The sequence below is a fragment of the Loxodonta africana genome, chromosome X (assembly GCF_030014295.1).
Source record: "Loxodonta africana isolate mLoxAfr1 chromosome X, mLoxAfr1.hap2, whole genome shotgun sequence".
Lineage (NCBI taxonomy): Eukaryota > Metazoa > Chordata > Mammalia > Proboscidea > Elephantidae > Loxodonta > Loxodonta africana.
In genome coordinates, this window is record NC_087369.1 from 7,883,252 (window position 1) to 7,910,935 (window position 27,684).

At 46.3% G+C, this 27,684-nt stretch overlaps 1 protein-coding gene across 2 annotated transcripts in view; it reads right to left on the reverse strand.

The window, feature by feature from the left end:
- The window catches only part of LOC100661574 (pseudouridine-5'-phosphatase), a 90,584-nt gene that overhangs the window by 44,294 nt on the left and 18,606 nt on the right, over window positions 1-27,684 (reverse strand). For both annotated transcript variants that reach the window (XM_010600190.3, XM_023539678.2), the window contains exon 2: window positions 6,638-6,856. In XM_010600190.3, the coding sequence (XP_010598492.1) occupies window positions 6,638-6,856 (219 nt within the window). The remainder of the gene's footprint in view (window positions 1-6,637; window positions 6,857-27,684) is intronic.

Genomic DNA, 27,684 nt, shown 5'->3' on the forward strand with positions numbered 1-27,684 from the left:
CACAAAGCAATGAAGCTAGAAATCAATAACAGAAAAACTAGGGAAAAGAAATCAACTACTTGGAAAATGAACAATACCCTCCTGAAAAAAGACTGGGTTATAGAAGACATTAAGGAGGGAATAAGGAAATTCATAGAATGCAACGAGAATGAAAATACTTCCTCTCAAAACCTCTGGGACACAGCAAAAGCAGTGCTCAGAGGCCAATTTAGATCGATAAATGCACACATACAAAAAGAAGAAAGAGCCAAAAGCAGAGAACTGTCCCGACAACTTGAACAAATAGAAAGCGAGCAACAAAAGAACCCATCAGGCACCAGAAGAAAACAAATAATAGAAATTAGAGCTGAACTAAATGAATCAGAGAACAGAAAAACAATTGAAAGAATTAACAAAGCCAAAAGCTGGTTCTTTGAAAAAATTAACAAAATTGATAAACCATTGGCTAGACTGACTAAAGAAAAAGAGGAAAGGAAACAAATAACCCGAATAAGAAACGAGAAGGACCACATCACAACAGAGCCAAATGAAATTAAAAGAATCATTTCAGATTACTACGTAAAATTGTACTCTAACAAATTTGAAAACCTAGAAGAAATGGATAAATTCTTGGAAAAATACTACCTACCTAAACTAACACATTCAGAAGTAGAACAACTAAATAGACCCATAACAAAAGAAGAGATTGAAACGGTAATCAAAAAACTTCCAACAAAAAAAAGTCCTGGCCCAGACGGCTTCACTGCAGAGTTCTACCAAACCTTCAGAGAAGACTTAACACCATTACTAATGAAGGTATTTCAAAGCATAGAAAAAGACGGAATACTAACCAACTCATTCTATGAAGCTACCATCTCCCTGATACCAAAACCAGGTAAAGACATTACAAAAAAAGAAAATTTTAGACCTATATCCCTCATGAACACAGATGCAAAAATCCTCAACAAAATTCTAGCCAATAGAATCCAACAACACATCAAAAAAATAATTCACCATGATCAAGTGGGATTTACACCAGGTATGCAAGGCTGGTTTAATATCAGAAAAACCATTAATGTAATCCATCACATAAATAAAACAAAAGATAAAAACCACATGATCTTATCAATAGATGCAGAAAAGGCATTTGACAAAGTTCAACACCCATTTATGATAAAAACTCTTACCAAAATAGGAATTGAAGGAAAATTCCTCAACAGAATAAAGGGCATCTATGCAAAGCCAACAGCCAATATCACTCTAAATGGAGAGAACCTGAAAGCATTCCCCTTGAGAACGGGAACCAGACAAGGATGCCCTTTATCACCGCTCTTATTCAACATCGTACTTGAAGTCCTAGCCAGGGCAATTAGGCTAGACAAAGAAATAAAGGGTATCCAGATTGGCAAGGAGGAAGTAAAGCTATCACTATTTGCAGATGACATGATCGTATACATGGAAAACCCTAAGGAATCCTCCAGAAAACTACTGAAACTAATAGAAGAGTTTGGCAGAGTCTCAGGTTATAAAATACACATACAAAAATCACTTGGATTCCTCTACATCAACAAAAAGAACACCGAAGAGGAAATCACCAAATCAATACCATTCACAGTAGCCCCCAAGAAGATAAAATACTTAGGAATAAATTTTACCAAGGATGTAAAAGACCTATGCAAAGAAAACTACAAAGCTCTAGTACAAGAAACTAAAAAGGACCTACTTCAGTGGAAAAACATACCTTGCTCATGGATAGGAAGACTTAACGTAGTAAAAATGTCTATTCTACCAAAAGCCATCTATACATATAACGCACTTCCGATCCAAATACCAATGTCATATTTTAAGGGGATAGAGAAACAAATCACCAATTTCATATGGAAGGGAAAGAACCCCCGGATAAGCAAAGCATTACTGAAAAAGAAGAAGAAAGTGGGAGGCCTCACTCTACCTGAGTTCAGAAGCTATTATACAGCCACAGTAGTCAAAACAGCCTGGTACTGGTACAACAACAGGCACATAGACCAGTGGAACAGAATTGAGAACCCAGATATAAATCCATCCACATATGAGCAGCTGGTATTTGACAAAGGACCAGTGTCAGTCAATTGGGGAAATGATAGTCTTTTTAACAAATGGTGCTGGCATAACTGGATATCCATTTGCAAAAGAATGGAACAGGACCCATACCTCACACCATGCACAAAAACTAACTCCAAGTGGATCAAAGACCTAACCATAAAGACTAAAACGATAAAGATCATGGAAGAAAAAATAGGGACAACCCTAGGAGCCCTAATACAGGGCATAAACAGAATACAAAACATTACCAAAAATGATGAAGAGAAACCCGATAACTGGGAGCTCCTAAAAATCAAACACCTATGCTCATCTAAAGACTTCACCAAAACAGTAAAAAGACCACCTACAGACTGGGAAAGAATATTCAGCTATGACATCTCAGACCAGCACCTGATCTCTAAAATCTACATGATTCTGTCAAAACTCAACCACAAAAAGACAAACAACCCAATCAAGAAGTGGGCAAAGGATATGAACACACACTTCACTAAAGAAGATATTCAGGCAGCTAACAGATACATGAGAAAATGCTCCCGATCATTAGCCATTAGAGAAATGCAAATTAAAACCACGATGAGATTCCATCTCACACCAACTAGACTGGCATTAATCCAAAAAACACAAAATAATAAATGTTGGAGAGGCTGCGGAGAGATTGGAACTCTCATACACTGCTGGTGGGAATGTCAAATGGTACAACCACTTTGGAAATCTATCTGGCGTTATCTTAAACAGTTAGAAAGAGAACTACCATACAACCCAGAAATCCCACTCCTCGGAATATACCCTGGAGATTCAAGAGCCTTCACACAAACAGATATATGCACACCCATGTTTATTGCAGCTCTGTTTACAATAGCAAAAAGCTGGAAGCAACCAAGATGTCCGTCAACGGATGAATGGGTAAATAAATTGTGGTATGTTCACACAATGGAATACTACGCATCGATAAAGAACACTGACGAATCTGTGAAACATTTCATAACATGGAGGAATCTGGAAGGCATTGCTGGGCGAAATGAGTCAGAGGCAAAAGGACAAATATTGTGTAAGACCACTATTATAAGATCTTGAGAAATAGAAAAAACGGAGAACACATACTTTTGTGGTTACAAAGGGGGGAGGGAGGGAGGGAGAGGGCTTTTTATTGATCAATCAGTAGATAAGAACTGCTTTGGGTGAAGGGAAAGACAACACTCAATACAAGGAAGGTCAGCCTAATTGGACTGGACTAAAAGCAAAGAAGTATCCGGGATAAAATGAAAGCTTCAAAGGTCAGCGGAGCAGGGGCTGGGGTCTGGGGAACATGGTTTGAGGGGAATTCTAAGTCAATTGGCAAAATAATTCTATTATGAAAACATTCTGCATCCCCACCTTGAATTGTGGCGCCTGGGGTCCTAAATGCCAACAAGCGGCCATCTAAGATACATCAATTGGTCTCAACCCACCTGGAGCAAAGGCAAAGGAAGAACATCAAGGTCACACGACAACTAAGAACCCAAGAGACAGAAAGGGCCACGTGAACCAGAGACCTACATCATCCTGAGACCAGAAGAACTAGTTGGTGCCCGGCCACAATCGATGTCTGCCCTGTCAGGGAGCACAACAGACAACTCCTGAGGGAGCAGGAGAACAATGGGATACAGACCCCAAATTCTCATAAAAAGACCATACCTAATGGTATGACTGCGACTAGAGGAATCCCAGAGACAATGCTCCCCAGAACTTCTGATGGCACAGGACAGGAACCATCCCCGAAGACAACTCATCAGGCATGAAAAGGACTGGTCAGTAGGGGGGAGAGAGATGCTGATGAAGAGTGAGCTAATTAAATCAGGTGGACACTGGAAAAAAATAAATAAATAACATAACAGGTTCGGAGCTTAGCTGGTGAAGGTGCTTTGGTGATTAAGAATCGGCCACACGGTGCAATGGATCACTTTGGTGTGGCCTTTCTAGCCATGGTCTTATAACTCCTACCCAAATGATTGGGTGGGACTCTGTGCTAGGCTAATTGTGGCCCACCAAAGGGACTGGTCATTTTTGCCATCCTGCTGGGCCTGAGGTGAGCCATCCGAGAGGCAGGAGAGAGAGGACCACACCCCCACCAAAGAAGAACAGCCAGAAGCCAGCATGTCCTCTGGAGGACTCAGGACATGGAATTTGTTCTAATACCTGCTCCCTGGGAGGGCCAGATGGAGATGCCGCATTGAAGGGACCACAAAGGAGACATGGTAAGATGGATTCATGAGTACATCCTGGCCAAGCTACCAGCCTAGTGCAGTAAACCACTGTTACCATCTCGGAATTGGAACAGAATAGAACTCAGATATACCTCAGAATACAGCAAAGAATGAAGAATGCTACAAGGAAAACCGCTTCAAGGCTTGGGGAGATGAGGAAGAAGAGGGCATTGGCATGGCTGACACACGTGGGATGCCCCGTGGATTACCTCACTGAATGGACTACAGGAATGGCTGGCTCCTAACTGCATGGAGCTGTTTCCATCAGTAAGCCTTGTCGGGGTACCTCTGTGTGCATGCGGTGCAGAAAGCTGCATGCCCTGTGCATGTACCCGAGCCCAGGGTCCATGGACACATGTGTTTACAGCAGAGGCGGCTAGAGTGCTCACGGAGGGCACATGTGCATGTGTGTGCATAGGTGGGTGTACCCATGTCCAGGGTCCATGGACACGTCTGTTTACAGCAGAGGCAGCTAGCACACTCACAGAGGGTGTGTGTGCATCTGTGTGCGTAGGTATGTGTACCCATGCTTGGGATCCATGGACATGTCTGTTTACAGCAGAGGCGGCTAGCATGCTCACAGAGGGTGTGTGTGCATGTGTGTGCAAAGATGTGTGTACCCACGCCCGGGGTCCATGGACATGTCTGTTTACAGCAGAAGTAGACAGAACGCTCACAGAGGGCATGCGTGCATGTGTGTGAGCACGTGCGTGTGTGCGTGCGTTGAAGCCAAGAGCAGTCCACATGTTACCTCTGTGAACTGGGCACTGGTGACAGCAGGGCTCTTTGTAGGAATATTCTGTAGTTCCCAGGAAAATTCCATCTGGGTCTTTGGAGACGTGTATAAATACGGATCTACAACTGTTCGTCAGTCTGTGGTACTGTGGGAGCTTGCGTGCTGCTGTGACGCTGGAAACTATGCCAGCGGTATTTCAAATACCAGCAGGGTCACCCATGATGGACAGGTTTCAGCGGTGCTTCCAGGCTAAGTCAGACTAGGAAGAAAGGCCTGGCCATCTACTTCTGACAATCAGCCACTGAAAACTCTACGGATCACAACAGAATATAATCCTATATAGTGCTGGAAGACGAGTCCTGTAGGTTGGAGGACACCTAAAATACACCAAAAATCAAACCCGTTACTGTCAAGTCCATTCGGACACAGACTTGAGCATACCAACAACCGTGAAGATGGTCCAGGACCAGGCAACATTTCGTTTTTGTTGTTCATGGAGCCGCCATGAGTCAGAGCCGACTAGGTAACAACTGACAACCACAATATAAATGTCGATGATAACACATCTTTCAAATTGGATATGTTCATCTTCACACAAATTTTAAATCCAAAATTACTGCCATGATGGCAATTGACTTCTCTCTTGGTAGCAGTAACTTAAAAGACTGAGCCTTTGCCCTGTGGTCCTGGAAAAATCTTAAAATAGTACTCCAATCTCAAGCATTTTTTGGCCTGGCAACCTGTAACCTGAACACTCTTGACCTTTCCACTTCTAGCAAGAAACACTAGGAAATCACCTTGTGATGGGTCTTCAGTTAGCAAGCCTCAAGGGAGCAAAGTCATCTTTCCATTTCAGAGGAAAACTGAATACAAGTAAGGAAAGGGACAAGCAGCATACAGACACGCTAAAAAACTAATTATACCTTTAATTTCATTTTTTTAATTTAGGCTTCTTTGGGAAAATATAGTTGCTTATTTATAATCTGTTAAAGTTTTCGTAGCTGCTGAATAATTAATACGATATATAATACTGAAAAGAAAAAGGCAAAGCTGTTCATTCAAGCCAACTTTGAAGCAATTCTTTCATTGACGTAATCTACATCACTTTGGTACTGACAAAATTCAAATGTTTTCAGGCCGTGAAAATAATATACGTTATTTTAAGGGGCTAGGAAACTCCTAAGTCCCAGGGTGGTGCACAAGGTTAAGTGCTAGGCTGTTAAATGAAAGGTTGGAGGTTCGAGTCCACCCAGAGGCACCTCCCAAGAAAAAAGGCCTGGAGATGGGCTTCTGAAAAACCAGCCACTGAAAATTCTATGGAGCGCAGTTCTGCCCTGACACAAACCAGCAGCTGGAGTCGACTCCAGGAAGACTGGTTTGGATTCAGTGGAATACACTGAACCACTAGCTGCAACAATATCAACCAAGCAAGCCCCGTGGACAGCGCCTCGGAGCCTTCCGCACAGAGAGGATTTTCTGAGAAGCCATCAAGGCACAAGATGAGCTGAGTATGTCAGCGCTTAGCCTCAAGGCACAATTCACAGCGTCGGTGCTCGTGTTCACCAACGCAATCCTGAGAACAGGGAGGGGGCCGCACCTGGCAGTAGAGAGGCCGTGGAGAACACCTGTCTCAGCTTCGTCTGGCTCTCCTCCACCAGCTCCTCTTTGGACATCGGCAGCTGCAGGGCCTCTATGATAATCTCCGCCGCTTCCAACGCCTTTTTACCCATGACCAGGGACTTCACGTCCCACGAGTACTTCTTCCCATAGCGATCACATATTTCCTGAAACACCACTGAATAGAGGCGTTCGGTGTCTGCAGAGACAAAAGGGGAACGGAAATGTAGAGATTTTTAAGGCGCATGCTACACTAAGTCAATACCCATTAGGCATAGACATACATGTACGAGTCACAATCGGTGAGAGATGCGTTCACAGAGCTAAGTCAAAAGCAGAAAGCTTTGCAGGTGGTGCTCACTAATAGCGCCCCAGGCCCTTGTCTAAGTCTGCTCAAGTAAAACTGAGGGGGTGGGGTCTAGAGAATTAAATATGAGGAGAAAGCTGGAGTCTGTAGTGCTGTGAAATTATCTTTGATATAAACAACTACAGATTTGAACTGAACTATGTACTAGGGACCACAGATTCCCACAGGCATTGCTGGGTGCCCTCACGTTGGCTCAGACTCCTAGTGACCCCATGTGACAGAGCAGACCTGCCCCACTGGGTCTTCTCGGCTGTCATCTTTATGGGGGATTACCAGCTCTCTTCTCTGGTGGACCTGCTGGGTGGGTTGGAACTGTCAGCGTTTCAGCCAGCAGCTGAGCACTCATCTGTTGCACCACCAGGGCTCCTCCCCTCAGGCGCTGGGTGACATCATTACCTGGTGCTCCCCAGCACACCTGGAAAGAGTGCTACCCAGCACTGTCTCCTTGCACATCCTCCTCGCACATCCCACTACCGTGAGGAGAATCAGCGTGAATCCAACACCCCAAATGTGGAGACGGACTCAGTGCCCACCTGCCACCTTCCCCATCATTTCTGTCACCAGCCACCCACGTGGTGCTCTCTCTGACCCTAGCCACCCGGATCTGGGGCAGAGCTCACGAGTTAAGAGAACGACGACTCATGGAGAGTATTGGACCGACTGTCCCTTGGAATGCCAGATAAGCAGACACCAGGAGCAAGCCAGGGAGTCCACAGGACACCCTTCCTTTCACCTGCCGGCTTGCCCTTCTCCTTCGGGTTCGAAATTTGCTGGGGCGACTCTACAGAAATTGATACCATTATAGATTTATTATAGCAAAGGATACAAATCAGGACCGCCATAAAGGAGAGATGCATGGGAGAGGTCTGGCAGGTCGCCAGCGTGGAGCTTCACGTCCTAAAGAGGGCGTATCACCCTCCCTCCGCCAACCAGGAAGCTCTCCGAGCCTGAGGGGCCTGGGCTTTTATTGACCAGTCCTGCAGGATGGGCAAAACCATGTCTCCTGGGTCTAGCGGATGCCGGCCTCTCAGGGGAGTCTCTTCTGGTCTGGCCAGCCCCGGCTCCCAGCACGAATCTTCCAGTATGGCCTGGAAGTCCCAGACCAAGACCCTCAATTCCTCCAAAGGTTACTTCTCTGGAGCCAAGGATAATGGCCACCTTAGTCGGGATCAAGCTGAAGTCTTTGCCCCACGGGGACACATACATGTGAGTCAGAAGTGACTCGAAGGTAACAGGTTTTTTTGGAAGGCCCCCAGGGCGTGGTACTTGTCATGGCAGTCCTAGCAAGCTAAGGCAGGCTCTAGATGCTGCTAGTTTTTTGTACAGAAGATACTGCAAGTTTAAGAAAGGCGTTCCCAAGGTCACTTGTAGAGGGAGCCATATTTTAGGTGATCGCCGGAGTGAGTCGGATTTTCTGAAACCACAGGCACTGACTCTCCCTGAAGAAGGTGAATCAGAGAGGGAAGGGCCACTTCCTTCTACCTGAGAGCAGGGTCGAGACAGCCTGCGGTAATGGAGGTCACCCAGGAAGAAGCTGTTGTTGGGTGCTGTCGGGTGGATTCCTGCTCACGGCCACCCCAAGTGACAGAGCAGAGCTGCCTCTTAGGGTTTCCTAGGCTGGAATCGCTCCTCGGGAAACAAGGCCTGGCGATCTTGTCCTGTAGGGATTACAGCCGGGGAAGCCCTACAGGGTAGTTCTGCTCTGTCCTACAGGGTTGATATCAGTGGGAATTGCCTCTACTGCAGCTAGCAACAACGTCGACCCTTATGGGCGCTGATCACTGGGTGGGTTCAAAACGCCCACCTTTCGGTTAGCAGCTGAGAGCTTAAGCACTGCGCCACCAGGGCAATGGTGATCTCTACACGATGGTGTTCCCTGTGAGTGTGGGGAGGCGAGAGGGCTCCAGGGCAAGGAGAAGGGCAGACTGAGGGTGAGACAGCCCCTCTGACTTTCTTAGCATGAACATCTTTCTTCCAGGACTTGAGAGAGGACGACAGGGACAAGAAGAAAGTGCAGCCCCCATCGAATGAGGAGAACTGGAGGGCTGAAGACATGGCCGGCATCCCGGGCGAGGCTGTGGGAGGCAGCTGGAAGGAAGCAGAGCCGGGGACTCGGGCTGAAACAAGGTTACAAGGAAGAAGAAAGGCCTTTTGAAGAAACTTTAATCCTGAAGCCAGAAAAACGGCTGTGTCCATTCAAAGTGCTTCAAATCGTGTTTATTTAAAGCTTAACTAGGGCCGGATTACCCAAAAAGCAAGGTATGTGCAGACTCGCTTTTGGTACTTACTCATCTGTAAGGAACAACTTCACCTGTTTTTCATCACATCAAAGACGTGGCGGAACCCACGGGAACCGGTTCGCTATAGATTAGTAAGGAAACACAAGTAACCCTGCTTACCTTGCTTACTGTAAACCGGAGCACACCGCGCATACTGGCTCATCTGCCCCTGCGGAAATCGCCACGGAGTTTTAATTTAAACGACGTGGGAATGCAGGATTATAAAGCCACAGTGACTGCGCGGACGGTAGCTTTCGTTAACAATTCAGATAAACTTGTTCCCCGTTCTCCGTGGGATGAGGAAGGAGCCAAACAAGTAATTGAACTCCTCAGATCAAACGCTGGCTCCGCCAGCTGATGACAGCACACCTAAATGAGACAGCTTTCCAAAATGAAGACATTCTCTGGAAGCCAAAACTAAGGGCACGAAGTGGCAGTGCCAAGCCAGGAAATGCCTGCTGATGGGGTTAAGCACTTCACCTGTGTGTCTGTGTGCTTCTTAGCAGGAGACTCAACACTGCTGTGAAGCTGCTACAGACATACACACACGAAGAGAACCTTTACCTTCCCCCAGTCTTAGTCATCTAGTGCTGCTCTAACTCAAATACCACAAGTGGGCAGCTTTAACCAACAGAAATTTACTCTCTCACAGCCTAGTGGGCTAGAAGTCTGAACTCACGGTACCAGCTCCAGGGGAAGGCTTTCTCTCTCTGCTGGCTCTGGGGAAGGTCCTTGTCATCTAATCTTCCCCTGGTCTAGGAGCTGCTGAGTGCAGGGGACCCCGGGTCCAAAGGATGCACTCTGCTTCTGGCTTCGTGGTATGAGGTCCCCCCTGTCTCTGTGCTCGCTTCTCCCCTTTATATCTCAAAAGAGATTGGTTTAACACAGAATCGAATCTTGTAGATTCAGTCCTGCCTCATTAACTTAACTGCCTCTAATCCTCCCTCATTAACCTCATAGAGGTAGGAGTCACGATATACAGGAAAATCACATCAGATGACAAAATGGTGGACAGTCCACAAAACTGGGAATCATGGCCTAGCCAAGTTGACACGCATCTTCTGGGGGACACAATTCAATTTACGACGGTGAGTGAGAGAAAAGTTCCAGGTGAACCCAAACCTCCCTCTAAATCTGACCCGTCGGTGAAGCCCGCCGGTCTGGGCAACTGTGGTGGCAGCCGCAGCAAGTGAGGCAATCAGGTAAAGCAAACGGAGTAGATGAGACAGGAACTCAGCAACTCGGGCACAGGGCCTGAAGGGAGGTCTGGAGAAGGCTGGCAGCAACTGAGTACTCGGCTGCTAACCGAAAGGTCTGCAGTTCAAACCTACCGGCTGCTCTGTGGGAGAAAGATGTGGCACTCTGCTCCCATAAAGATTTACAGCCTTGGAAACCCTATGGGGCAGTTCTATTCCGTCCTATAGGGTTGCTGAGAGTCGGAATCAACTAGATGGCAGCGGGGTTGGGTGGCACAAATGGTTAATAGCTTGACTACTAGCTCAAAGGTTGGAGGTCAGAGTCCACCCAGAGGTGCCTAGGAAGAAAGGTCTGGCAATCTACTTCTGAAAAATCCACCACTGAAAACCCTACGGAATACGGTTCTACTCTGACACACATGATTAGTGTGAATATGAATATTTATACATTTCCTAATAGAAATATCAACGGGTTTGATTGTGGGTGCTGGCCCAGAGCCCGCTGAGGGGCTACGGAACATACGTATTCTAATATTTTTAAAACATTAAAAAAAAGGAAAAGGAAACCCACGTGGCTCGGCACGTTCTGGAAAAGGAACTGTGAACCCATGTACACCGCTCGTTCGTCAAGTCAGGCCTTGCCCGCGGTGCACATCTTGAACAAACCAAGTTTTCTTCAAGACATGCTTTAACAGATCTTGAACAGTTTTGCTTTTATTAATTCATTACTTCCTGTTACAGAAAAGAAAAAAAAAAAGGATGACCCAAACCCAGAATGTTTTGTTACCAATACATCAGTTCCCTAAAAACGCAAAATTAACTTCCAAGAAGGCCCTACCTTGGGTTCAAATCAGGTTGTCATAACCTAGCAGTTAGGAAGCGTGCTTGCTCTCACCCAGGTGTGGGGCAATATTTTTGAATGAAGTGAAAACCACACATTTGAAATGTGATGTGAACTGTTTTAATAATAAAAAGCCAGTATGCAGTATTTATTTTGATAAAAGTGGTGGTGGTATTATTTTTCTAAGACATTTGTATGGAACATAGTAGGTAATGGATAGTTATTTGTTGAATAGATTTAAAAAGTGGATTCTCTAATTTTGTTAACAAAACTATTTCACCACTGACTACTCTGACAGGGATCACAATAGAAGGTCCCAGACAGAGCTGGAGAACAGTGTAGAACAAAATTCTAAACCAAAAAGAAAGACCAGACTTATTGGCCTGACAGAGACTGCAGAAACCCTGAGACTATGGGCCCTGGACACACTTTCAGCTCAGTAACGAGGCCACTCCTGAGGTTCACCCTTCAGCCAAAGATTAGACAGGCCCATGGAACGGAACAAGACTAAAGGTACGTACCAGCCCTGGGGCAGGGACTGGAAGGTAGGAGGGGACAGGAAAGCTGGAAATAGAGAACCCAAGGTTGAGTAGGGAGAGTGTTGACATGTCATGGAGTTGGTAACCAATGTCATAAAACAATATGTGTACTAACTGTTTAATAAGAAGCTAGTTTGTTCTGTAAACCTTCACCTAAAGTAAAATTAAAAAAAAAAAATCACAAGACTGGGTTGTGAAAAGAATAAAAACATTCCACCACTAAACAACAAAAACCAAACCCATAGCTGTCGAGTGGCTTCTGACTCACAGCAACCCTAATGGGCAGAGCAGAGCTGCCCCACATGGTTTCCAAGGAGTGGCTGTGGATTCCAACTGCCAACCTTTGGGTTAGCAGCCAAGGTCTTAACCACTGTGTGAAACGGAGCCCCAGTGGGGCAGCGCTTAAATGCACTGGTTTCAAAAGGTGGATGGGATGGTTTGGCCTCACCAACTGCTCTGTGACACAAAGATCTCGAAATCTGCTCTCATAAAGATTACAGTCCAGAAAACCCTACAAGGTAGTTCTTATCTGTTACAGGAAGTCCCCCCAAAGGTCAGAACTGACTCTACAGCACCCAACAATAACGACAAATACCTTTACAGGCCCTGGGTGGTGCAATAGGTTAATACGCTTGACACACAACCTAAAGGTCCAATCAGAGGCACCTAGGAAGAAAGGCCTCAGTAAGGTTCACAGCCTACAAAACCCTGTGGGGGCAGTTCTACTCTGTCACAGGGGGTCACTATGAGTTGAAATAGACTTAGAGGCACTCAGCAAGTTCCCTGAACACACTGGTTGTCCCAGTGTGGGCCTGCAGTGCGTGAGGGACCCCGGGAGCTTGTCAGGAATGCAAATCAATGGTCCCAGACGGACACAGAGAATCAGATACTCTGGGGGTGGGGCCAAAGGACCTGACCCAGAATAGGCTCTCCAGGTGAATCAGACATGGCTTAAAATTAAAAACTCCAGACCTAACGTGATGTTTTTACTGAAACCCTGTGCTCCATGAAGTCAGGGATTTAAAAAGAAAAAAAAGAAAAAAATTTTAACCAAAAGTGGCTTAAATATTAACAATTACATAAATACATTAGTAGAAATTAAAGAAACAAAATGATCTCTGATCACACAAATCCCAACATTTATGCTTTGCTCTGTTACATCCCATGACCCCTTAGACTTTGATACCTTTTCCTGTTTCCTCCCCTCCCCCGAAATGAGATTTGTTAACATATTTGTAGTAAATGCAAGGTTTTTTTTTTTTTAATTGTACTTTAGATGAAGGTTTACAGAACAAACTACTTTCTTATCAAACAGTTAGTACACACATTGTTCTATGACATCGGTTAACAACCCCACGACATGTCAACACTCTCCCTTCTCAGCCCTGGGTTCCCCGTTACCACCTTTCCTGTCTCCCCCTGCCTTCCAGTCCCCGCCCCAGGGCTGGTGTGCCCCTTGAGTCTTGTTTTGTTTTATAGGCCTGTTCAATCTTTTGGCTGAAGGGTGAACCTCAGGAGTGACCTCATTATTGAGCTGAAAGGGTGTCCCGAAGTCATACTCTCAGCGTTTCTCCAGTCTCTGTTAGGCCTGCAAGTCTGCTCTTTCTTTTTGAGTTAGAATTTTGTTCTACATTTTTCTCCAGCTCTGCCTGGGACCCCCTATTGTGATCCCTGTCAGAGCAGTCAGTGGTGGTAGCTCGGCGCCATCTCGTTGTTCTGGACTCAGTCTGGTGCAGGCTGTGGTAGTTGTGGTCCATTAGTCCTTTGGACTAATCTTTCCCTTGTGTCTTTGGTTTTCTTCATTCTTCCTTTCTCCTGAAGGGGTGAAACCAGTGGAGTAGCCTAGGGCCGCTCACAGGCTTTTAAGACTCCAGACACTACTCACCAAAGTTGAATGTAGAACATTTTCTTTACAAACTATGTTATGCCAATTGAGCTAGATGTTCCCAGAGACCATGGTCCCTACAGCCCTCAGCCTAGCAGTGCAGTCCCTCAGGGAGTTTGCATGTGTCTATGGAGCTATGATGACCTCATACAAGGTATTTTTATGTAAGAAATCTTATCTACGACCCATTCTTTCTCAAGTTCACTGCCGAAAACAAGGTCAGTTAATGGGTGCTCTTGGTTAATCCAAGTTGAGTAAGTGATACTGCATAAAGGAGATCTACGTAGCAGGAAATATTATGTCCAGCATTGTACACACCCGGCAAAGGTAAGCCTCTTCAGAAAAGCTACAATCATGAGCAACAGTTCCTTTTGGCAAAGGTAAACTCTTTAACAAGCTAGTTTCTTTTAAAGAAACACTTCTCTTGGAAGAAAAATACAGACAACTTAATGGAGCACTGTGTTATGGACTGATTTGAGCCTCCAAAAAAATATGTTGTAAATCCTAACCCCTATACCTGTGGTTTGGAAACCCTGGTGGCATACTGTGGTTAAGAGCTACGGCTGCTAACCAAAAGGTAGGCAGTTTAAATACACCAGGTGCTCCTCGGAACCCCTATGGGGCATTTCTACTCTACCCTATAGGGTCGCTATGAGTCGGAACCGGCTAGACAGCAACAGCGGTTTTGTTATACCTGTGGTTAAGTAGCCCTGGTGGCGTACTAGTTAAGTGCTTGGCTGCTAACCGGAAGGTCAGCAGTCTGAACCCACCAACCACTCCTCAGGAGAAAGACGTAGCAGTTGGCTTCCATAAAGATTTACGGCCTTGGAAACCCTATGGGGTACTTCTAGTCTGTCCTACAGGGTGGCTCTGAGTTGGAAGGGACTCAAAGGCACTGGGTTTTGGTTTATACGAGTGGTTATAATCCCATTTGGGAAAAGGGTTTTGTTATGTTAATTAGGCAATATTAGTGTAGGCTGTGTCTTCAATCTCTTTTGAGATATAAAGAGCAGACACAGCAAGCAAGCACAAAGGAAGGGAAAAAACAAGCCATATGACTGTCCAGGAACCAAGGACAGAAGCTGAGGACAGACAAGGATTTCCTCCCCAGACACAGAGAAAGAGTTTTCCCCTAAAGCCAAAACCCAATGCCATCATCCCAACTCACCAACTCATAGCAGCCCTACAGGACAGAGTAGAACTGCCCCATAACACTTCCAAGGCTGTAATCTTTACAGAAGCAGGCTGCCACATCTTTCTCCCACGCAGCAGCTGGAGGGTTTGAACTGATGACCTATCAGTTAGCAGCCGAGAGCTTAACCACTGTGCCACCTGGGCCCCTTTCCCCTAGAGCAGGCACCCTGAATTTGTACTTTTAGCCTCCTGAACTGTAAGAAAAAAAATTTCTGTTCGTACAGCCACTCACTTGCGGTATTTCTGTCACGGCAGCACTCGAGAATGGAGACACACTGTATAGCTAAAGGATTACTCACCGGATTCATAGTCCTCTTAAACAAAAATCAAGAAATAAATCACCACAAAATATAAAATGATATTTGTAGCCGGTGACCCGGCCTGGAGAATAACTACGGAAGGCAGTCAACCACCATCCTGTACGTCTGGCACAGACTCAAAGGCAGACAGGAAACCTTAAGGCTGTTTAACAAACCGCCAATCCTCTGAGGGCCTGGAGCCTGAACTGCTTGGCTTGTACCCTTGGCTCCGTTCTGCAGGCCTGCTGCCTGCACTAACCCGTTTCCTCTGACCCTCATACACAAATACAGGCTGACACAATCTGTGTGGTCGGCGTAAACACTTCTAAATCAGACAGCAGGGAGGCTAGGTATCAACAAAGATAAGAGTTAAGTATGCAGGTATGCAGCCAGATAAGGAAACTCAAAGTAAACATGGAAGTGGCAAGAATCTAGTACCACCTACGTCCACAGGCATGCACACGCACACTTCCTTCCAGCCTATCCACACGTCTCTACCCATATTGCCTCCCGCTGATTAAAAACACCGGACTACAAACCACGACGACGAAAAACAAATCTATTCTGTGCAGTGCTCAACCGTATCGTGTGCCTGCTTTGCCAAAGTGTGTTTGTTACAACGGTGTGATTTTCTCCTTGCAACGTACATGACTTCAGTCACACTTTGGATGTTTACCAAAAAGAAAAAAAAAAAAGAATTTCATGGTATACACGGGAATCTAAACCACCCTAAACTGTACTTTTTTCCTGCGAGAAATTTCAGTCTGTGATGGTGGAGGTTGTGTCCACTTGGCTGGGCCATGATTCGCAATGGTTTGGCAATGGTCTGATGACGTGACCACCTCCATGATGGGATCTGTTGTGAGCAGCCAATCAGTTGGAAGGGAGTTTCCGCAGGCATGTGGCCTGCATCCGATATAGGTGAAATGCCTAGGAAGGCTCATGGGGTTTTTGCTGGTACTGAATCCTGCAGCTGGCTCCCGTTCGTCTGACTTCCGGTTCTTGGGACTTGAGCTAGCAGCTTACCTGTGGTCTTTCCTGCCCATCTTGGGTTTGACAGGTGAGGCTGTGAGCAAGAGCCCTGTTGTCTGCCCTGCCAATCTTGGGCTCACCTGCCCCTGTGGCTACGAGAATCAGGAGAAGCCTCTGATCCACAGACTTGGGACGTTCCAGCCTCTATAACCGCGTGAGCCATTTCCTTGATATAAATCTCTCTCTATATATACATTTATATACTCTATATAATTTCTATACATTATGTAATTTATATACTCTATATATATTTATATACTTTACTGGTTTTGCTTCTCTAGAGAACCCAGCCTAAGACACAGTCCAAGTTTCAAATGACTGAGCACAGAGGTCTCGCTGGAACAAATATTTATAAATTGGGAGCTTCCTATATTACAAAAGTAAATATATTCATGAGAATCATAGTTGAACAAACTCTGTAGCTGTCAGTTGGCCCTGACGCATGGCCACCCCGTGTAAAACAGAATGGAACATTGTCTGCCCCCGTGCCGTCTTCGTGGTCATTGGTATGTGTGAATCCACTGTTGTGGCTATCGTGCCAGTCCATCCGACAGAGGGTCCCCCTGGTTTTCCCTGGCCCTCTACTTGACCCTGAGGAAACCAGAAATCATGGCTATATAAAAATGGCACCTGATAGCAATATAATCAATTCAACAGGTATTTATTCATTGCTACTTTTTTTTTTTTTACTTTTTACTACTATGTGCTATGGGTCCTAGGTGGTACAAAGGTTAAGCTCTTGGCTGCTCACCTAAAGGTTGGTGGTTCGAACCTACCTGGGGGCACTGCAGAAGAAAAGTTCTGCAATCTGCTTCATAAAGACGACAGCCAAGAAAACCCTATGGAGCTCTGATCTACTCTGTAACACGTGAGGCGCTCTGAGTCAGAACTGACTAGACGGCAACTTCACCACCACACCAGCATGTCACTAAGCACTGAGAAAAATGGGAAGGCTGACAGAAACATCCTTCTTAAGTTAATAAATCACTCGTCAGGGTTGAGAAAGGTCTGTAACATGTGCTGAAAAATAAATAAGGGAAGGGATATTCAAATGCCAGCAGAGATACGGGAAACCTTGCCAGAACAGTGATTATGGTCAGGCTGTTATATAAACCAGGAATAGTTTCCTCAGCTTAAACCCTCCTGATGGGCCATCTGCAGCCAACCACAGAGACTTGCCACCCAAGAAATTTCCTCTCAGGCCTGAAAACACAGGTCAGGGAGATGCAGTGTTAGGACCAATGCGTTAGAAAGTGCCATGCTAATCTTCATTTTCCACAATTTGAATAAGGCTTTTCGTGTTCACTGACTTCTGCTTTTGATCACCTACCATACCATTGTTGTTTACTGCCATCAAGTTGATTCTGACTCATGGGGATCCCATGTGTGCAGAGTAGAATTGCTCCACAGGGTTTTCAAGGCTGTGCCCCTTCATTAACAATCTCCAGGCCTTTCTTCCAAGGCACCTCTGGGTGGGCTTGAACCACCGACCTTTTGACTAGCAGTCAAGCACTTGTCCATTTGTACCACTCAGGGACTCTTTATTACTATTGAGAAACAATTTTAATTCTCCTGGAATCCAGGTTTTTGGGGTCCATAGAGTTGGGCTGACCCAACCAGGCCATCGCCCTGAGGTCTTCTTTTGAACCTTGAGCCTTGACAAACGTGGTTTCCCAATATCACTTTGAAGGCCAACAATGGCCAAGTGAAGAGTTTAGGGAAGTCTGTTCTGCTGTAGGCATTGCGCTCTTTTGTGGAATTCTCTACATGTAGTCCATTTCCAGGAAGAGAAACTCCAGGTAAGACTAGAAGCTGTGTTTTACAGTAAACTGTTATATAAATGCACTGCTCTGGCCCCATTTTCATGACGAATGTCGGTAAGACGGAGTGTTAAGAATGTTTGGGAGTTCTCTCCTCTTGGCAGCATTTCTGACTCCCTTGTCAAAATGTTAAGGAGCCCCCGTGGCACGAGGGTTAAGTGCTTGGCTGCTAACCTGCTCACCCACTGGCCCTACAGGAGAAAAGACCTGGCAATCTGCTTTTGTGACGATTACTGACTGCCTAGGGGACCCTATCGATTACTGCCTAGGGGACCCTATTGGACAGTTCTACTCTGTCACACTGGGTCTCTGTAAGTCAAAAACTGACTCAATGGCACATAGCAACAACAATATTAGTCAAAATGTTACCTCGATTTGCATGCCTGTTAACCAAAAGGTCAACAGTTCAAATTCACCAGGTGCTCCTTGGAAACTCTATGGGGCAGTTCTACTCTGTCCTACAGGGTCGCTATGAGTTGGAATCGACTCGACGGCAATGGCTTTGGTTTTTGTTTTTTAGTACATTAAATAAACTTGAAACAATGTCTGTTCTTGGCTAATTATGATTTTTGTTCTAACACTCTACTGCTCTTCTTACGGCAGTGAGAAAGATACTGAAAGGAATGAGGAAAAGTGTGTCAGCAGTGGCTCTGTCAGGCGCCAGAAGGCAGGGGTGGGAAACAGAGACTGGGTTCCCAGGCATTGAGGAGCAGAGCCCACTGGAAAGTTGGAGGCAGTGGGCTAAGGAGAGAGAACAACATTTAACAAGCTGGCCAAGTGCAAGCTTAAGAGACAACCATCTTCTCAAAGGCAGCTTGGGATGCAGTAGACATAGGTGTTTTTCAAGTTAAAAATCTCCAGAAGTCATACACGGTGCCTGCTATGGGTTGAACTGATCCCCCTCCAAAAGACATGCTTAGGTCCTAACCCCTGTACCTGTGAAGGGGACCCTGTGTGGAAATAGGGTCTTTGAAGATGGTATCAGTTAACATGAGGTCCTACTGCAGTAGGCTGAGTCCTAATCCTATATGACTGGTGTCCTATAGAAGAGAAGAGACCCAGAGAGACACAAAGAGATAAGACAGCTGCTTGCCAACAGTGTGATGCTGTGGCTGCAGGCCAAGGAAGGCCTGGGGATGCCAGGAGCTGGGTGAGGCAAGGAAGGACTTCTCCCAGGGTCTTAGGAGGGGAGCGTGGCCCTGCTGGCACCCTGGACTTACATCTTCCAGACTGTGAGAGAATGCATTCCTGTGGTTTAAAACCCCCCAGCTCAGCGGTACTTTATTTGGGCAGCTGCAGGAAACCCAGAGAAGGCTGCTTTACAACTGAGCGATTACCTTCCCAAGGATGGAGCAATGGTGGCGCAGTGGTTAAGGGCTCGGCTGCTAACCAAAAGGTCGGCAATTCAAATCCACCAGCCGCTCCTTGGGAACCCTGTGGGGCAGTTCTACTCTCTCCTACAGGGTGGCTGTGAGTCAGAAACGACTCAACGGCAATGGATTTGGTTTTTTTTGGTTTTCCCAAGTACAATAATATGTTACTGTTACATATACGGTACAGAGCAAGTTTAAAAATAAAAAAGGGAGGCTCAGTGATTAATTCCAGGTCACTCGGCTCTTGTATGGAATATCCAGGGCTTCAAACCAAGTCTTGTATGTACAACTCCCACTAGCGAGCTCTTCATTTTAACACCAGGTCTCCACACACACCCACCACACCTCACTGATTCTGCACACCATTCACCGACAACAGGAGCCCTGGTGGTGCAATGGTTAAGCACTCGTCTGCTAACCTAAAAGTTGGCAGTTCCCACCCACCCAGCCGCTTCGAGGGAGAAAGACCTGGCAATCTGCTCTCGTAAAGATTACAGGCTAGAAAACCCTGTGGAGCAGTCCTACTCTGTCATATAGGGTCGCTGTAAGTCAGAATCTACTCAATGGCACACAAAAACAACAAGATTCATAGACCACAGCAGCGGGCCGCAAAGTCGGGTCCTGCACCAGCAGCATTAGCATCCTGGAGCTTGTGGGCCCACCCCAAACCTACTAAACCAGAATCCCTAGGGCGGGGCTCAGCAAGGTCGGTTTTAACCAGCCCTCCAGGTGATTCCGAAGCCTGCTCACATTTGAGAACTACTAGGCTAGAGCTTCAGGTACCTAGGTACCTGAAAACAGTTTGCACTTGACTAGTAACCTGAAAGTTGGCAGTTTGAGCCCACCCAGAGGTACCAGGGAAGAAAGGCCTGGCGATCTGCTTATGCTAAGATAACAGCCAAGAAGACACTTTGGAGCTCAGTTCTACTCTGCCACATGGGGTCGCCGTTAAGTTGGAATCGACTTCACAGCAATTAACAAGACCGGCTATAGTTTCATTAGCATCCATGGCAATGACAAGCCAAAGCGTACCTCTCACTATTTGTAAAATAATTAGTAATAGAGTCAAAAACTGTTGAACACTTCACCGTGTTCCACACGTACAACAGAAATCTCACAACAACACTTCCTGGTAGGTATGACAATTATACCCAACTTTCGGATGCGCAGACTGATTCCGGAGGAGGGAGGCAGACAATTATACCCAACTTTCGGATGGGCAGACTGATTCCGGAGGAGGGAGGCAAGCTGTCCAACGCCGTGTAGGAGGCTGAAGAAGGTTCAACCTTTGTTGCATCTCCCCGCTCATGCTCGCAGTCACTATGTAACCCTGTCTCCACCACAAACAGCTCACTGCTAGCTAAAGCAAAACCTGCTGCCGTCGAACAGATTTTGACTCATGGAGACCCTAAAGTACAGGGCAGAACTGCCCCCATAGGGCTTCCAAGGCTGTAAATCCTCACGGAAGCAGATCGCCACATCTTTCTCCTGCGGAGCTGTGCGTGGGTTCAAACCACCAACCTTTCGGTTATCAGCCAAGCTCCTCAACCACTGCACCACCAGGGCGCCCCACGCTGTTGGCTGGCACCTACATTTTCATCTCCCTAACCCTTTACTTGGCCTTTTTGCAAACCTAAGCTCCAGATTTCATGGTTGCCCCTGTGGAACTGTATCTCTTTGGGAAAACTCATCTGAAATCCTAGAGCAATACTTTCATACGGCAGTCCCTGAATCAGAGGAGAACGTATCTAGCTGAAATTAAGGTAAGTGATGACCAGAATCTGGCAGTTGGCTGGCTTTCACTGAGGTGTACACCAAAGGGGAATTCTCTTCAAGGTTCCTCTCAAGACCTGGAACAGAATTGATCATAATCAGACACAGGAGGGCCCCACGTCAGGTCACTGAGTCCTGTGGCTCATGAACATTAATGGCGAAACGCTTTACTACTAACCCAAAGGTGGGTGGTTCGAATCCACCCAGGGGTGACTCAGAAGACAAGCCTGGGGATTGACTCCTGAAAACTCAGCCATTGAAAGCCCTATGGAGCAGAGTTCTACTCTGACACACAAGGGGCGCCATAAGCTGGAGTCGACTCAGTGTCAACTGGCTTCAGAGACCCTGGGTGACACAAACGGTTAACATGCTCGGCGGCTAACCAAAAGGTTGGAGGTTCAAGTCCATCAAGAGCTGCCTCAGAAGAAAGGCCTGGCAACTGACTTATGAGAGAAATCGGCCACTGAAAACCCTAGGGAGCCCAGAGACACACGTGAGGTCATCGTGAATTATTGTCGACTGGACAGCAACTGGTTTTAGCGTCTCTGGGTGATACAAATAGTTAGTATGCTCGGATGCTAACCAAAAGTTTGCAAGTTCAAGTCTACCTAGAGGAGCCTTGGAACAAAGGTCTGGCGATCTACTTTGGAAAAATCTGCCACTGAAGACCCTATGGAGCAGAGTCCTACTCAGTTGCTGTGAGTCAGAATCTACTGAACAGCACACAACAACTATATTCATAGACGAAAGTAGGGCGTCGCAAAGTGCGGCACACGTGGGGTCTCCATGAGTCAGAGTCAACTCGACTGCAACTGGTTTTTGGGTTTTCCTATAGAGGAACTACCCCTGGAGAAGCCGGTATCCTCCTCCATCCTCCTCAGTCTCCCTACACCATTGCACCGTCTGTCGCAACCTCATTCTTACCCCAAACCTCCTACGAGCAACACTCTGCCTCTGCATTGAGTACAATCAATAATGAGCAATAACACAGAACAAAATCTAACAACACTCCAGGCTGAAAAAGCAAAGAAGACGTTGTTTTCACTCTTGTGCTGCAGAGGACTCAGGCACAGAAGACAGGTAGTTTAAGAGTTTGAAACCATAAAGCCACATCTTCTTTCGAAGAGAACTCAGGGAGGCGAGCGTTCGAATCCACGTGCCCGTGACGTGTGGAAGTGAGAAAGTGGCAGGCGGCACACGGTGATGGTGATACTATTTAAAAACCTCCAGTAACCTGAGCCGAAGACCCACTTGTCTCAATTACGTTAGCACTTTGTCTTGGTGCAGAATCCTGGAGGTCGCAGCGCACTGACACAGGCATTAGTTTATCAGCCATGTGCTCTTCACTGTGAGGAGTGTTTCATCAAGCACGAGGGCTTTGGGGGTGAGCGCTGCAGGCGCTTCTGGAAGCTTGGCCTGTGTGAAAGAGGCGGAGGGACAATGCCAAGAGCCTATGTTTAGGTTCATATACTGGCAGACTTAGACTGGCACACTGGCTTTCTCATTTCCTATGCTGCCTTAACATAAACAAGGATTTCATTTTACTAGGATCCACAATCAACACCCACGGAAGCAGCAGTCAAGAAATCAAATGACGTATTGTACTGGGCAAATCTGCTGCAAAAGACCTCTTAAAAGTGTTAAAAAGCAAAGACGTCACTTTGAGGACTAAGGTGCACTTGACTCAAGCCAGGATATTTTCAATCACCACGCAAAAAAGCTGGATGACGAATAAGGGAGATGGAAGACGACTTGATGTCTTTGAATTATGACGTTGGTGGAGAGTATTGACTATACCACAGACTGCCAGAATAACGACCAGTCTGTCTTGGAAGAAGTACAGCCAGAATGCTCCTGAGAAGCGAGGATGGCGAGACTTCATCTCACGTACTTTGGTTGTCAAGAGGGACCAGCCCCTGGAGCAGGACATCATGTTTAGTAACATACAGGGTCAGCGAAAAAAAAAGAGCCTCAATGAGATGGACTGACACAGTGGCTACAACAATGGGCTCAAACATTGCAACAACTGTGAGGATGGCACAGGACAGGGCAGTGTTTTGTTCTCTTGCACGTGATGTTGTTATGAGTCGGAACCGACTCAAAGGCACCCAACGACAACTGTTATCTTAAGCGCCTGGCTGCTAACCGAAAAGTTAGCAGTTTGAATCCACCCGGCAGCTCTGCGGGAGAAAGCCTGGTGATTTACTCCTGTAAATATTACAACCTAGAAAGCCCTACGGGGCAGTCACGCTCTGTCACGTGGGGTTGCTATGAGTTGGAATCGACTTGACAGTACCCAACAACACCAACATGTCACCTTGTTTCAGAAAAAAATCTCTGTGAAACTCAGTCCCCACAGCGGTGAAATAGAGACGATCTTCTCCACCACCCTTGGTTGTCTGGGGGTACAATGGCACACATCACGTACAGGAATTATGCAAAAGAGAGTATGTGCTTGACAAACAGCTACTATGGTGACAAGGTGAGGTCTGAGATAAAGGGAAGGGCACCTTGTCTCCTGAGGATCTAGAGGGGTGCCCACAAATCCAGAAGAACCAGTCGATGGAAACCCACCTGTTAGGGATTGAATTGTGTCCCCCCAAAAAACGTCCTGGAATCCTAACGCCTATACCTGTGGATGTGATCCCATTTGGGAATAGGGCTTTCTTGGTTATGTGAAGGAGGTCCTCTCAGTGTAGAGCATGGCTTAAGCCAACCACCTCCAGGTATAAAAGGAACAGATTAAGCAGAGAAGCAAGCACAAACGGAGAAAGATAGATGCCACAGGAAAATCTCCAAAGAACCAAGAACAGAAGCTGAGCAGAGACAGGGACCTTCCCCTGAGCTGACAGAGAACCTTCCCCTAGAGCCTTCAGCCTTCCAGCCTCCGGGACTGTGAGAAAAGGCCTTTCTGTTGTTTAAAGCCACCCACTTGGGGCATGCCACAGCAGCACTCGGAGACTGAGACACCATGTACAGAGGTAATAGACATGACCCCCCGAGGAGAACCTCAGTGGACTGTATTTAGAACAGGGTCCCTCGAGTTTCATCTCTCTTGTCCCCAGTCCGTCCGCCCCTGGCAGAGCTGAGCAGAAACCAGGGTGGTATCGGCTAACCCGTGGGCGATTCGGGGAGTCCGCCCTCCACCCCCACACGCTCGGGGCTAAAAGCAGGTTGCACTCCTCGGTTGCTTGTAATTATGGGGGAGGTGGGATTGCAGGGGTGCTTTCAGAGGAGAACAGGTACCCTGGTTCACACGGGATGAAAGCCTGTCACATGCATGAAGACGAGAGAGGATCATCAGGGAGCAAAGCCACAGGTAGGAGGCCAAGGGGAGGCTGGGGTGCAGGGGGGCTCGGGGTCACTCAGGGTTTGACACTGTGATGTGAATACTGGGGTCTGGTCCGTCCTGGGGGCTCTTTCACTGGTGTGCGGGGTGACAGGCCTCTCTCTCAGCCACGCCCCGGACGACGGGTGGCAGGATAGAGCTGCGGATCTGTGTTTATAAATCCACCAGAGCTACACAATCTTTAAGGACAGCTGAACAAAGGGGCTGTTGTTAGTTAATTCCGACTCCTGGTGACCCCATGTGTGCAGAGTACAAGTGCGGCATAGTGTTTCCAAGGCTGTGACCCTTTGGACACAGGTTACCAGGCATTACTTCCTAGGCACCCTGGATGGGTTCAATCTGCCAACACTGCAGCTAGTAGTCCAGTGTTAAGCCATTTGTGCCACCCCGGGACACCTGTCTAAAGGACAGAGAGTCTTAAATCCTTCATGCCCTGGGAGTACAGTAACGCGTCTATATTAATTTGCACAAGAAGCTGGTATACGTGAAAAAGTAAATGAGCAGAAAGGATGGACTCAGAGAGCAGACAGCAAAATGCCAGCCGTAAATCTAATCTTAGCAATAGTGAGAAAAATAGTTGCCTCCCAGTGGAGTCCGACTCACGGGGACCCCATGTGTGTCAGAGTAGAAGTGTGTTTCCTATGGATGACTTTTGTGAAGCCAATCACCAGGCCTTTCTTCCAAGGCACCTCTGCATGAACTTGAACCTCTGACCTTTTTGTTAGTAGCCAAGCCTATTCACCAACTGCGCCCAGCAGAAACTCGTATCTATGATTACACTGTAATGATATGTATGTTAAACATTAAATACTCCTTTTAAAAAGAAGATGTTGGCATAATGGATTAAAAAAGAAATCCAACTATATGCTGTCTATAAGAGGCACCCTTTAGACTGAAAGACACAACAAAGCTGAAAGCAAAAGGATGGAAAAAGAATTACCACGCAAACAGAAACCAAAAGAGACCTGGTACAGCTAGCTAAAACCAAAAACCCACTGCCGTCAAGTCGATTCCAACTCAGTGACGCCATAGAATAGAGCAGAAGTGCCCCCCATAGGGTTTCCAAGGAGCGGCTGGTGGATTTGAGCTGCCAACCTTTCGGTTAGCAGCCGATCTCTTAACCACTGTGCCACCAGGGCTCCGCAGCTATACTAGAAACAGACGAGAGTTTAAGAAACTTTTTACTAGAAACAAAGGGCATTTTATGATTAAAGAGCCAATCCACCAAGAAGATGCAACAAACATATGCAAACTCAACAACAGAGCCACCATGAGGCAAAAACAGAACTTAAGTGGAAAACAGATGATTCAACAGTAATAACTGGAGACTTCAATACCTCACTGTCAGCGATGGAGAGAGTACTTGGGCTAAAGACCAAGAGGGAAATAGAAGACTTGAACAGTGCTACAACCCACCAAGGAGCCCTGGTGGCACAGTGGTTAAGAGCTTGGCTGCTAACCAAAAAGTCGGGAATTCGAATCCACCAGCCACTCCCTAGAAACCCTATGGGGCAGTTCTACTCCGTCCTGTAGGGTCATTATAAATCGGAATTGACTCAATGGCAACCAGTTTGGTTTTTGGTGTTTTTAATAAACAATCTACACCTGACATCTACAGAACACTGCACCCAACACTAACAGAACACATATTTTTTCAAGTGCACATGAAACATTCTCTAGGATCCCCCCCACCGCTACCGTCGAGTCGATTCCTAGACCACAAGTTATTGTCGTTGTCTGGTGCTGCGGAGTCACTTCCGACTCACAGTGACCCTATGTATAACAGAACAAAACACTGCCCGCTCCTGTGCCATCCTCACAGTCGTTGCTATGATTGAGCCCAGACTATATGTTAGACCGTAAAATAAGTCTCAATAAATTCAATGAAAACCTTATGGATCACAACGTTGTCCAACTTGCTTGTTTTGGACACATCATCAGGAGGGACCAATCCCTGGGGGAGGATATCGTGATGGGGGAAGGAGAGGGCCAGTGAGGGTGAGGGAAGCCCTTGGTGAAGGGACTGGCACAACAGTCACAAAGATGGGCTATGTCAGCAATTGTGAAGATGATGCAAGACCAGGCAATGCTTCGTCCTGCTGTATATAAGATAGCCTGGAGTCGGAGTTTACTCAGTGGCAGCTGTCTATCTGTCTGTCTATAAACTGAAAATCTATCAACCCAAAAAACAAATTCTCTGCCATCAAGTCGACTCTGACTCATAGTGACCCTATAGGACAGGGTAAAACTGCCCCTACAGGGTTTCCAAGGCTGCAATTTTTACGGAAATAAAGTGGCTGGTGGGTTTGAATCTCCAACCTATCACTTAGCAGCCAAGTGCTTAACCTCTGTGCCACCAGGGCTCCTTCCATCTATCCAAAAAAAAATTTTTTTTTTTTTTTTATGGATAGATGGAAGGAGCCCTGGTGGCACAGAGTAGCTTGGTGTAAACCTGATGTTTCAGAAGGAGGAGTCAAGTTTATTCTTCATATCACATTCACCTACCCCAGTTTGGAAACCCTGGTGGCATAGTGGTTAAGAGCTATGGTTGCCAACCAAAAGGTCAGCAGTTCAAATCCACCAGGCACTCCTTGGAAACTCTATGGCGGGGCGGGGGGGAAAGGGCGGTTCTACTGTGTCCTATAGGGTTGCTATGAGTCGGAATCGACTCAATGGCAACAGATGTGTTTTCTTTTGGTACCCCAGTTTGAGAAGCATGGCCGTATTCTTTAATCAGTTTTTATCTTTCCTATCTACGTACCATAAAATTTAAGTTTTTATGTGAACATCACATCGAACCAATAATCTAGTACTTGGCCTTTCACGTGGCACCAAAGGGTATTTAAGAGAAACAAAACCAGAGAATGATTTTCTTTTTTTTTGGTGGAATTTATTCTTTTCATTATTTGGACACTTTAATTAAATTTGGTCTATTAGAGAAGATAATGCTGTAAATATAATTTTAAGCGCCTACCTGAATTACTTATTTACACTTGCAATTAAGACAATATTACCAGAAGTCTACTGGAGCATTAAAGTGAACTTTAGGTTCATAATTTTTATGAACTTAATTTATTAGA